Genomic DNA, 13,304 nt, shown 5'->3' on the forward strand with positions numbered 1-13,304 from the left:
ATTAGCACAGTTTTCGGCGTGAAGGCATTGAGTAGTTCTAGACAACACATGAAGTTTCAAGCTAAACTTTCTAATATGCTACACTCACCTGAGGTCTATAGAAGAAGAACGAAATCTGATTATGTATTTTGGTTCTACAAGGTAGCCAACTCCATCAAAATATTAAATATGTACCCAACTCAATTAATGATTAATAAACCAATTACTCCATGGGATAACTGGGATCTATCAGTTGATTATGTAAATGCGCCCAAGAAAGATAGTGTGCACTCTACATTATTAAAACAGTTAACACTTAAAAGCATCACTGAAAGTACTCAGAGTATGGGTAACGATGTGTATCAGTGCTATACCGACGGCTCTGTAGAAGAAGGGGGACGATGTACCGGATGTACATGTAACATATTTGAACAATCACGGTCAGCTGACTGGGTCCACCCGTCAGGCAGCGGGCACAACCTCGTGCCTCTGGCAACATGATCAGCTGATACCTCTAACTGTTAGAACGTCTTGACTCTCCCACGCCTCTAGCAATGTAATCAGCTGGGCGCTTCAGAGATCGTTGCTGGCTCTTTGCACACCAGCTACCACCTCCAGGATCACTAACATCCCCGCCTTAATGCTCACACACACCAACTCACGCCTAAATGAGTTCTTGGCTCCTAGCCTAATATTCTGACACTTAGACAATAAAATGATGAGTAGAAATATTCACAACATATAAAATATTCTAGCTCGCCTAGATCAAAAGGGGTAAAGGGAGGGACAATTATCTACCTTATTTCACTCCAACCACGAAGTTGACTCGTCCTCTGTTGAGGGATGTTTAGGTTCCTGGTCCTGGCATCTGCTCTGCCGTCGACTAGTTCCCACCACACACACAGGTTCCTTCGTCGCCTTAGTAGTAACGCGTCCTCACCGTGCTAATTTGCAACAGGTACTGCCTTCCTCCTCCGCTTCTTTGGGGTACTGGAGACAGGTACCTCCGTCGTCGTCCTCCACTCTCACTGGCACTGCCGACACCTCGCAGTCCAGCACAGCTTCCCCTCGCCTCACTGCCAGTAGATTTGACCCGGCCGTAGCTACTCGCTTGATGTAGAATACGTGGTCCTCTGGGCGTCCCAGACGTCACCAGCCCAACGTTCCCTCTGCTGTAGACTCTTGACAGAGCTCTTGGCTCTCTAATCCGGTCCGTCCTTTCCTCTGGGCACTCCACGGAAGTTGGATGGCTTCTCAGACTGTCTGCAGAATGAGCCCTCCGCCTCGTGACGTCACACCGCCCGAGGGCTCTCGTCATTGGTCACTTCCGGCACGTGACCTCACCTGGCCAATCAGGTGCCGAGAAGCGTCAGGACGTCTTGACGGGAAACAGGATGACTACACCGTCCTGTGCCTCAAAAGGCGTAAGCCCCCTTGCATTATGAAACTTAGCTGGCCATTTTATAGCCAGCTTAATTGCGCTCCATGCTTTCCCACACTTGAAAATGTTCCCTGAACATCAGAGAATACTTAGGGTACGGAGATATGACTCTTCATAGCTGGAAAGGAAGAAATATAGGGGTGGACACCGTCACAGCTGCTAAAGAAAACAGATTTGAAATTAAATTCCTATGGATACCATCACATGTTGGCATCTCAAGGCATGACACTGTTGATATGCTTGCAAAGACAGCCTGTAGAAAACCAGTGGTAGAAATTGATATGGGTGTTTCACTAGCAGTGACAAAGAGAATACTTAAAAAATTGTCTAATGGAGATCTCACCGACCTAACAAATTCACAAAGACCAGAAAGTTGTAGCATTAAATATTATGATAGATATCGTGAGGAGACATTCACATATGGGACTAATAGAACAAGAACCCAGCAATGTAATGTTATAGTGGCCAGAATACGACTGGGATATAGACGTATCTGGCAGCTTTCTCAAAACCCAAATGTCGAGTACACAATGTGTCAACTTTGTGAAAGAGAAAACATGCACTCTCTTGAACATTATATTGTAGAATGTCCCATATTGACTGACTTTCGCCCTCCTGGGCTAAGGTATGCTGAACTGTGTAATTACTATATGAGTACTGGAACAATTGATGATATATTGGTCTTGTACCCAAGGTTAACCATGTAATGTATCAATTATACAATGTATGTATGTAATGTGACTATATAACGTGAGCTTGTAAAAGCACCTTAATCACCTTTAGTGATTAAGTGCTTAATTGCACACTAGAGTGTCTATCAGCTATCTCACCCTGTCAGGTTAAAAGAGACAAATGTATGTGAATGCATGTGTGTGTATATGTATATGTATGTGTATAAAGTATATATGGAAGCTGATCAGAATTACATTTCACCTTTGTAAATGCACATTAATGACATTATGTAAAAGACACATCTAACACTTTATGCAGGGCATACGTAAATCTGTGTATCTATGTATTTACGTCTGTAGGTTAGCTTAGCATTTTAAAAGCACCGTATCACCTTCTGTAGTTGAGTGTTCAATAAACCCTTGAACTATATGTTTAACACATCTCTAACCCTGTCCATGGAGGACAGAAGAAAATGTATATATGCTGCTTAGCATTGTAATTGTGTGGCCACGTCAGTGGTGGAATATAATAATAATAAAAAAAAATTACATCACCACCATCGATTTCATCACCACCAGCCATGGCATCAGCGCCAGCCATGGCATCACCACCAGCCATGGCATCACCACCAGCCATGGCATCACCGCCAGCCATGGCATCACCGCCAGCCATGGCATCACCACCAGCCATGGCATCACCGGCCAGCCGGCGTCATCACCACCAGCCATGGCATCACCGCCAGCCATGGCATCACCGCCAGCCATGGCATCACCGCCAGCCATGGCATCACCACCAGCCATGGCATCACCGCCAGCCATGGCATCACCGCCAGCCATGGCATCACCACCAGCCATGGCATCACCGCCAGCCATGGCATCACCACCAGCCATGGCATCACCGCCAGCCATTGCATCACCACCAGCCATGGCTTCAACACCAGTCATGGCATCACCACCATCGATTTCATCACCACCAGCCATGGAGTCACCACCATCCATTGCGTCACCACCAGCTATTGCGTCAACACCAATCATGGCATCACCACCAGCCATGGCATCACCGCCAGCCATGGCCTCACCACCATCCATTGCATCACCACCAACCATGGATACACTTCCAGCCATGGCGTCACCACCAGCCATGGCGTCACCACTATCCCTTTCATCACCACCAGCCATGGCGTCACCACCAGCCATAAAATTACCACCAGCCTTTGCATCACCACCAGCCATGGCGTCACCACCAGTAATGGCATCACGACCTGCTATGGCCTCACGACCAGCCAAGGCGTCATCACCATCCATGTCGTCACCACCAGACATGTCGTCACCATTAGCCATGTCGTCATCACCAGCCATGTCGTCACCACCAGACTTGGCGCCACCACCAGCCAATGCCTCACTACCAGCAATAGCGTCACCACCAGCAATGGCGTCACCACCGGCCATGACGTCACCACCAACTGTTGTGGAATGGGACTTTTAACTCAACTCTATTAATATTTAATTAAGAAATCGAAATACTCGAAGGACCACCCACTTTTGAGAAAAGAGGGAAAACAAATAAATGGATTATAAGACTGACACTGTGGTACCAGTGCCTATGGATGTTAGATTATTTGGTAATTATTTGAAGAGCATGAATGGACTGTAATAATAATTAATTGAGAGTTTAAATCCTCAAACTTCAACACTGGGGGGTATTACTAGAAATAATATATATCTAGGATAATGACTGGTGCTGGTTCGATACCAGTTGGTTAATTATATCAATACACATTATAGAATCAGAAATTAAATGTAGATTCAATATGATGATAATATAGTAAGATTATTAAGCCTATTAAATAAATTGTCAAATCATAGGAAATTATATATGAAACATTGCTACACACTGAGAAACAAAATATTAGATTTATGTAATTTCTCTTAGAATATTATATGTATAAGAAATGTAAATACATAATAGAAATAATATTAGCATCAGTCTTAGAAATATACGAAAGAGAGACAGTAAGGCTTAGTTGTAAGAAGACTTCACTAAACCCGTTTCACTGTTCGAATACTCGTAGACGTGATCACATTGCCCAAATAATGGATGAAACACCAGTAGGGAATGTCGTGTGTAGAGGAAGAATTTCTCTGCTTGCCCTCACCAACACGCTGTAATCACAAAAATGTTATAGAATTTGACTTTGCTAGAGATTTATTCCACTATTCATTAAAACTTGAGAATAACGAGGAAAGAACCGAACATGAGTGTTTTGGTCGGTAAATGACATAACGACGAGCTACCTACAGTAATAATTTATGAGATAGTGCACTACACATAAAATATACATAACGTAGGCTTGTTGGCACATTTACAGTCGCCGATATCACGTCAATTAGTCCCTGACGTTCACTGCTGTTGAAGGTCAAATTCGGGGACGCGATTATCTTCTCAGAAACTAGAATATACAGTACGAAGCACTGTACGACCACGTATTATATCTGCAATGGCTGCCGCTTGTAAATCTGTGTGTACTCGTGGCGGAGCCGTGTGCCGAAAAGCCACCTCCCCCATACCCAGAGGCCCGAACACGCATGCACAGAGACGCTCATAGCGATCTCGAGCTTAAACCAATTTGGTTTACTAGTAATTATTGAGGGAAATAAAGGAGTACGATTTAAACTATCGTCACCAGTAAATATGTTGAATATTAATACTTCTTCTCGCATGGCAATTGCGAGAAGAGGTATTCGCATAATTCACGAAGTGAATACTTCTTTCATAATGAACAATATTTTTAGAAAGAAAGGACAATTAACTGAACTCTATAAATCTCTAACATTCGTGGAAGACTTCATGTTTCAGTCTGCTGTCGACGCTTAGTGTCAAGATGGCTGGGTAATTTCTATCTAAATTATGCCTGATTTAGCATATCATGCCTGATACACCAACGATTTTAATTCTACGTGTTAGTGTTATTAGTAAATGTTAATATAAGGAGTTGAGAGGAGATTCTTCACCACCAGCCATGGTCTCTCCACCCGCTATGGCCTCACCACCAGCCATGTTGTCATCACCAGCCATAGGGTCACCACCAGCCATGGAGTCACCACCAGCCATAGCATCGTCACACCAGTCTCCGTGGAGTAGTAGTAAGACACTCACCTGGCGTTCCGCGAGCGCTTTGTCATGGGTTCGTATCCTGGCCGGGGAGAATTTACTGGGCGTAAATCCTTATTGTAGCCTCTGTTTAACTCAACAGTAAAATGGGTACTTGGTTTTAAAAACGATTCTTCGCGAGGGACGTATTCCAGGGACCTGCCCGAAACGCTACGCGTACTAGTGGCTGTACAAGAATGTAACAACTCTTGTATATATCTATCATCATTATCATCACTACCAGCCTTGGAGTCACCACAAGTCATGGCGTCACCATCAGCCATGGCGTCACCACCACCAGCCATGGCATCACCACAATCCATTGCGTTATCACCAGCCATGGCGTCACCTACAGCCATGGCGTCACCTCCAGCCATGGTGTCACCACCAGCCATGGCGTCACCTCCAGCCTTGGCGTCATCACCAGCCATGGCGTCACCTCCAGCCATGGCGTCATCACCAGCCATGGCGTCACCTCCAGCCATGGTGTCATCCCCAGTCATGGCATAATCCCCAATTATGGCGTCACCACCAGACATAGAGTAACCACCAGCCATGGCATCGTCACCACCAGCCATTGCAGTGTCACCACCAGCCATTGCATTGTCACCACCAGCCATGGCATCGTCACCACCAGCCAATGCGTCACCACCAGGTATGGCGTCATCACCAGCCATTGCGTCACCACCAGGTATGGCGTCATCACCAGCTATGGTGTCACCACCAGCCATTGTGTCACCATCAGGTATGGCGTCATCACCAGCCATGGTGTCACCACCAGCCATTGTGTCACCATCAGGTATGGCGTCATCACCAGCCATGGTGTCACCACCAGCCATTGCGTCACCGTCAGGTATGGCGTCATCACCAGCCATGGTGTCACCACCAGCCATTGTGTCACCATAAGGTATGGCGTCATCACCAGCCATGGTGTCACCACCAGCCATTGTGTCACCATAAGGTATGGCGTCATTACCAGCCATGGTGTCACCACCAGCTATGGTATCGTCAACACCAGCCATGCAATCGTCACCACCAGCAATGACATCGTCACCACCAACCATGATATCATCGCTACCAGCCATGGAATCGTGACCACCAGCCATGGCATTGCCACCACCAGAGAGGATCAACAACAACCCCAGTCTGTCCCATCAACATTGGTCCACCCCAGGATGGACCCCAGGATGGACGGACCCCACTGGACCCCAGGTCGCTTCTCAAAGACCCATGGGAGAAAAAAGAAAGAAGAGGAGGAGGGAGGGAAGGGAGTTATCAGGGGAAAGCGCCGAACCATTACGATTATATAGCATATGGAATGGGGCAGGATAAGGATTTGGGATGGGACAGGTGGAAAGAATGGTGCCCAGCCACTTGGACGGTTGGGGATTGAACGCCGACCTGCATGAAGCGAGACCGTCGCTGTACCGCCTAGCTCAAGTGGTAGGGCTAGAAGAGGAGGAGAAGATAAGGCCAAGCTAGGACATGATGCCTAGTGTCCCTTCTTGGTGTCAGCATCATTGCATGGAGCGTAATTGCAAGACAGAATCGTTTGCCTTAACTGGCCGCCGCTCCAGCAAGCATGTTGCTCTGTTGAGTGATTCCTCCCTGTGTCGTGCAAACTTGATGTAGCTGTCTGAAGGAGGCGTGCTGGAGCAACAGGGAGGCTGAGAATAGAATGGATTCTACGGTGCCAAATACATGGAGGTTTCGAAACTTGCAGTTCCCTTTATGCTGTGAAGAACCCCAAGATACGGCCATCATGGTGACGGACGTACGACCAATTCAATATCAGTTGGGACAATCGAATTCCACGGTCCTGTGTGCAGTGCAAGAAGTACAGTTTCCACTGCGTTGTTGTGCGTCAACGACAGAGAGCCCATCTAGGGGAAGGAAAACCCTTATTTTAAACCTCCGCTACCTTGCGGCCATACCCCTTTTTTGGGAAAGGCTTCAGGAGTCAACCTCGAGGAAAAACCCAGAGTTGGATCCCCTAAGGCAGTTCGTTGTTGACATCGACCTCGTTCTGGCAGCTCCTGCAACGTTGCTGGAACCATGTGTATTGGCATTTGTCTTTCTATTGGATAATTTCAGCAACGTGGAGAGGAGGGACCTGCTGCATGGGTAACAGCTTCTCCTTCAAATCTACCTACCCAGGCTTTGCGCCCTGTCAGGGTGCAACTCCATAGTCTTCCGAGACTGAAGGATGCCTACTACTACTAGAACAAGAAGTCACAGACAAGATGTCGAGAGGCGTCAGGTTGGCGGCCCCTAGTAATTAAGAAACTCTCACCTCTACGTGTTAATGACCACCAAGTGACCAGGGTCAGGTCATGGGAAGTTGACCTGGTCTCCGCTAATCTCATAATTGCAGGCTGCTTGCCAGGGGTTACCTTCAAACATGCCGCCAATTTAAGGTGTGGCTTGGTAGAGTGCCTGGGGCTATCTACTTGTGGGCGGAGTTAGCTAGTTGGTCCCCAATATATACCAGGGTATTGTACACAGAGATAGACAGAGAGACAGGAGACAGGAGAACAGCCAGCAGAGCAGAACCGAGAGGCTGTCAGCCAGATGGGGCGTACAGTCTCTGTCAACTACAGTCCCCCCCCCCCCCCCTCTCAAGCCAGCTATAGGCAGACACATGGTGAGTTGATCATGAAAGGGGACGTAGTCGTGTTTACTAGTGTTGTGTGACAATCAGGGGGAAGACGGCTGTAATGGTCTCGAATTCTGGTGTAGTGACTCACTTGGTACATTAATAATGAACCTTCAGTTCGATTGCTGGAATTCTGATATTTATCATGCTAAATAAATAATTGATTCATTTACTTTTAATTTTACATTAATTGTGTTCCCAAGTTCTTGGAATTTATGATATATGCAAAATAGAGTGTAGAGTACTCTTTAGTTAAAGAATCTTGTCTGGAACATGATTCCAGTTAAATCATGCTAATGATGACCTGTTGATACTTTTAGAGAATTTTGTGATACCGACAAGTTCCATTCCTTGTCTTGTATATAATGGTCTTGAATGGATGGTGGCAGTCTACCTTCTACTATCTACTTTTCTACTTCTACCTCTACCACTACTTCCTATTCATCTCTGTACCCTCTCTCCCTTTTACCTGACTACACTCCTCTCTCCTCCCTCCTCCCTCACCCCAAACCCTAACTAATTACTGTTTTATTCATCTCTTTCCTTTCGTTCCTCTGATTCGTTCGTTTCAGTGAATTACTCTAGAGTTCTCTTGAGTCATGGGTACCTGATCAGGTTACAATGCCTTGTGGTTGTGACACCAAGGTAATCAAATACCTAGGTCACCAGGTGATGAATTAGAGAGCTGCAGTAGGGACTCTGGGGGAAGCTTTAGATTAGCTAACTAGCAGGGGCTAAAGAGAGCTATTTCGCCCACTCCCCCATTAGAATAGTTAAATATGGGTGGAATAAAGGACATGATAGAGCTATTTCCCCCACCCCGCGTTACAACCTTCCATGATGTCAGTAGTAGGGATAAAGGCTAAAGTGGATTTTTTTGTTTTGGAAAAAAATCCCGTTTAGCGCTTCATGGTTTTCAGGTGAATTTGGGCAGTCACAGATTTGGAAGTAAGGAATTCTTATGAGGAAAATAATTTCTGAGATTTTAGATGTTTGTTAAGAGTTCATATGATGAAAATAAAATCTTAGAAAATTGTTAAGAGTTCCTATGGGAGAAATTAAAAAATCCCGTTTTGCATATCATGGTTTTCAGGTGAATTTGGGCAGACACTGATTTGGAATTAGGGAATTCTTATGAGAAAAATAATTTCATAGAAGTTTGTTAAGAGTTCATAAGAGAAAAATAATTTCCGAGATCTTAGAAGTTTGTTAAGAGTTCTTATTGGAGAAATTCAAATTTTTCAGAGTTAGTTTTAAGAAAATATTTCAGAGTTTCAAGTAATCATAGAAGTTTATTTATATGTTTATGACCAAATTTTGTAAAAAGACCATTTTCAGAGAATATTGTCATAGACGTTTTGTTACAAAAAACAGTATCTTAGTCATGACTTTAAGTTTTATAACCTTTTACTGCTGTTTCACCTGTAAAAATACCGAAATTAACAGAGTTCTATTGTTAACCTAAATTCTTCAGAGTCCACTTTGTTAACAAAATTCTTCAGAGTCCAGTTTGTGCCTGAAAATATTCAGAGTCCAGTTTGTGCCTGAAAATATTCAGAGTCCAGTTTATCCCTGAAAATAATCAGAGTCAAGTCTTACCCTGAAAATTAACAGAGTCCACTCTGTGAGCAAAATTAGTCAGAGTCCGTTTGTAGACAGAAATTCGCCAGAGTCCAGTAAAGACCAAAAACTCATCAGAAGCCACTTTGTGCCAAAAATATTCAGTGTCAAGTTCATGATCGAAATTATTCAGAGCCCAATTGAAGACCAAAATTTGTTAGAGACCACATTTTCGCTACTAATAGCCCAATTTCCACGAAATTTAAACAGTCATATTCCAGACGTAGTGAAATATATGAAGTCAGTAAGCAAGTTCTACCTCCTGTCTCCCTCCGTAGTTCCCTCTCGTATCTTCGTTAATACCTATTCAATTTCCCTGAAACTTATACCCTCTGTATATCAGACACAGTAAATAATATCAAGTCAGTTACTGAGCTCCAGCTCATGTCCTCCACCTTAGTTCAAAGTTCATCAAATTAATTCAGATTAAGTCCCTCTCCAGTCTATCAAAGTCTATCACGTTTTCATGGACGTCATATGTTCTCTGTACAACTTTTATAGTCAATATTCATGTTCTCAATGTTCTTAGCTTGTTCTTCACATGTTCAGTGTTCATTTTTTTGTATTCCCTATGTTCCTTATCATGTCTTCATGTTCTCTGTAAGTTCATATTCCCTGCATGTTCACTGTGTTCATCAACTTTTTTTACATGTTTTCTGTGTTCACCGTATGTTCACTGTGTTCATTCCCTTACTTAGTCTCAATTTTTTATGTTCTTTGTTCCTTTAAACCAATTGTTTCTTCCATTCACTAACTAGTTCTTTGTCAAATATTATGAACCGCAATACAGTTCCCCCAACAAATTTAGTCACCCAGTTTTATTTGCAAAACTATGTCAAAGTAATTCTCGTAGTTAATATTTATACTTTATACTTAATATTTCTTACCATCATCGTTCCTAACTAAAATATTCTTTCTCTTAGCTAAAAATAGTCAAAGGAAACCTTCCAATACTGTTCATAACTAACTTTATCCATCGTCCAGTAACTGAAAATAGTCTTGTTCATCATTTCTTAACAGCCATTATGTTTCGTCAAGTAAGTAAGTAAGTAATTATCAAAAGAAGGCACCAAACCGGGAAGGCTATGTAGCACCATCAAATGTGCAGAATAATCAGAGAGCGCTAAATATCACCAAGGATGCCAATACGGGAACAAAAACACATAAGGCGAACGATATCAAAAGTATCCAAGTCACCAAGAATTCTATTGAGGGACAAGTGACCGCGAGGGGCGGTCGGAAAGCAAGACACACGCTCGTCCTGGAAGTCAGGACATTCAAGAAGGACATGCACGACCGTAAGAGGGACAATGCAACTAGGACAATAAGGAGCAGGGCGGTGCTACATCAAGTGACCATGGGTTAAGCGAGTATGGCCAATACGCAACCTCGCCAGAGCCGTTTCCCAACGCCGGTTACAGTGGTAGGAGGACGGCCACGAGGAAACACAACATTTAAGAGTACGTAGTTTGTTACTAGTAACAGACGACCAAGAAGCCTGCCAACGGGTAAGGACGGAGGAATGGATAACCGGGTAAAAGTCAGAATATTGAATACCTTTACGAGAGATGGGACAAGAGCGGACAGCTTCCTTGGCAGCAGCATCTGCACGCTCATTTAAAGACACACCAATATGGCTTGGAACCCAACAAAACTCACCCGACTTAAATTTACTGTGAACAAGAAACAGCCAATGCTGGATCTCGACAACTACTGGATGAACCGGATTAAAGGACCCGAGAGCCACGAGGGCACTACGAGAGTCAACAACAACTACAAAGGAAGACTGACAACGAGAAAGCAGGAGACGAAGAGCATAGAGAATAGCATAAAGCTCCGCTGTAAAGATGCTAGTCTCCGGAGGTAAGCGACACATATAAGTGCGATCAGGAAAAACAACAGAGTAGCCAACACCATCCGCAGACTTAGACCCATCGGTGAAGACAGAAACAGAGCGGGAGTGAGAAGAAAAGTGCTCGAGGAAAAGGCGTTTTAGTAGGAGGGGTAAAAGCTTTAGTGATACGGGTCAAGGATGTACAAAACCGCGGAAGAGTGACTCTCCACGGGGGCAAAGAAGGAACAACACGAGGAGAAACATCAGAAATACGAACGGAAAGAGAATCCTGTAGGCGAGATAACCGGACAGAAAGAGGGAGGTGGTGATGAGGAACAGGAACCGCAGGAGGGGTAAAAGGTAAAGCACGACAGAGGCGAGAGGAAGGATGTTGCAAGGACCGCGCAAGATAGCAAAGACAGTAGCTAACACGGCGCTCCTGGAGAGACAGGAAGCCAGTGTCAACATACAAGCTAAGGATGGGAGTCGAACGAAAGGCACCAGAACTGAGGCGCAACCCAGTATGGTGCAAAGCATCAAGACGGCGAAGAGTAGAAGGAGAAGTTTCGTCAAGTAAGAAAAAATAGCTAAAGATATCTTTCATCGCTGCTGTTAACTGACATTATACTTTGCGGAGCGCAAAAAATAGTCTCTGTCATCATATTTTCTTGTCTTTCCTCAACTAAAAATAGTCAAATGGAACATTGTTCTACACTTTTGTAACTAACTGTATACTTCAATGAGTAAGAAAAATAGTCAAAGGCTCTCTTCGAGACATCAAAGACTTACTCATTTCATCAATGTTGCACTCAAAGACATCCTTTGAGATTTCAAAGACACTCTTCGAGACATCAAGGCCACACTCAGATACACCCAAACTACTCTTCGTCCATCAAAGTTATTCTCAGAGACATCTAAAGTTATTCTCGGAGACACCAGAGTCATCAAAACCTATTCTCAGAGCTACCAAAAGTTATTCTCAGAGTCATCATAGGTGTTGCCAGAGTCATCAAAGGTATTCTCAGAGTCATCTAAGGTAATCTCTAACTCACTCTCGTGCATCAAAAGTTGTTCTATAAGACATCAAAGTCAGCTAAAGTTATTTTCTGAGCTATCAAAAATACTACTCATGTTCTCAAATGTCTTCAAAGATATTCTCAGAGTCATCAAAGGTAATCTCTAACTCACATTCGTTCGTCATAATCATTTTCTAAGTCATTAAAGTTGTTCTCTAAGACATCAAAGTCATCCTCAGAGTCATCAAAAGTTATTCTTAGTCAACAAAGGTAATTTCTAAGTTACTTTCATTTATCAAAGTTATTCTCTAAGTCATGAAAGTTATTCTCAGAGACATTAAAAATTAATCTCAGTCATCAAAAAGTTAATCCCAGTCATCAAATGTTATTCTCTAAGTAACCTTTCGTTCATCAGAGAAGCTTTCTAAAACATCTTAGTTCATCAAAGTTGTTCTCTACATCATAAAAGTTATTCGCTAAGTAACCTTTCGTTCGTCAGAGAAGCTTTCTAATACATCAAAGTTGTTCTCTAAGACATCAAAGTTATTTTCAGAGTCACCTTCGTTAATCAAAGAAACTCTCCTTCTTCCAACAAGTTATTTTTTAAGACATCTTTAGTCATAAAATTTCTCTCCAAAATATAACTAGTTCAGCTTTTCATATTAAACCTGCACTTCTGTTAAAATATATTTTCTTAGAAACTTTACCTTTAAAACTGTTCACTGTACAACACTGCTTAAACCTGCGTAACCTATCCTCCCCACCCAATGTTACTTACTTACCTATCATAACGTTCCTAAACCTAACCTAGCTTACATAACCTAACCTAACTAACCCTATCCTTACTTAACTTAACCTAACTTACCCAACCTAACCTAACTTTACTAACCCAACCTAACCTAACTTGCATAACCTAACCTATCTTACCCAACATAA

General features: G+C 43.5%; 1 protein-coding gene across 1 annotated transcript; it reads right to left on the bottom strand.

The window, feature by feature from the left end:
- Positions 1–915: 915 nt before the first annotated feature.
- LOC138358952 (golgin subfamily A member 6-like protein 2) lies at positions 916–6,348 on the bottom strand. Its single transcript, XM_069317443.1, has 3 exons — positions 5,667–6,348; positions 2,955–3,554; positions 916–1,055 (listed from the first exon to the last, which is right to left on the bottom strand). Exons 1-3 carry the CDS (start codon positions 6,346–6,348, stop codon positions 916–918), a joined length of 1,422 nt encoding a protein of 473 aa, XP_069173544.1.
- Positions 6,349–13,304: the final 6,956 nt, after the last annotated feature.

Source organism: Procambarus clarkii, chromosome 87 (assembly GCF_040958095.1).
Source record: "Procambarus clarkii isolate CNS0578487 chromosome 87, FALCON_Pclarkii_2.0, whole genome shotgun sequence".
Classification (NCBI taxonomy): Eukaryota; Metazoa; Arthropoda; class Malacostraca; order Decapoda; family Cambaridae; genus Procambarus; species Procambarus clarkii.

What these genes read in the sequence shown, in the direction of transcription:
- LOC138358952 (XM_069317443.1), bottom strand. Translation starts at nt 6,348, where the DNA reads ATGGCTGGTGGTCACGATTCCATGGCTGGTAGCGATGATATCATGGTT. An exon ending in TGGAGGTGACGCCATGGCTG is followed by an intron (nt 3,555 to 5,666) that starts GTGATGACGCCA and finishes ATTCCACAACAG; the next exon opens with TTGGTGGTGACGTCATGGCC. An exon ending in TGGTGATGCCATGGCTGGCG is followed by an intron (nt 1,056 to 2,954) that starts GTGATGCCATGG and finishes ATCTACTGGCAG; the next exon opens with TGAGGCGAGGGGAAGCTGTG.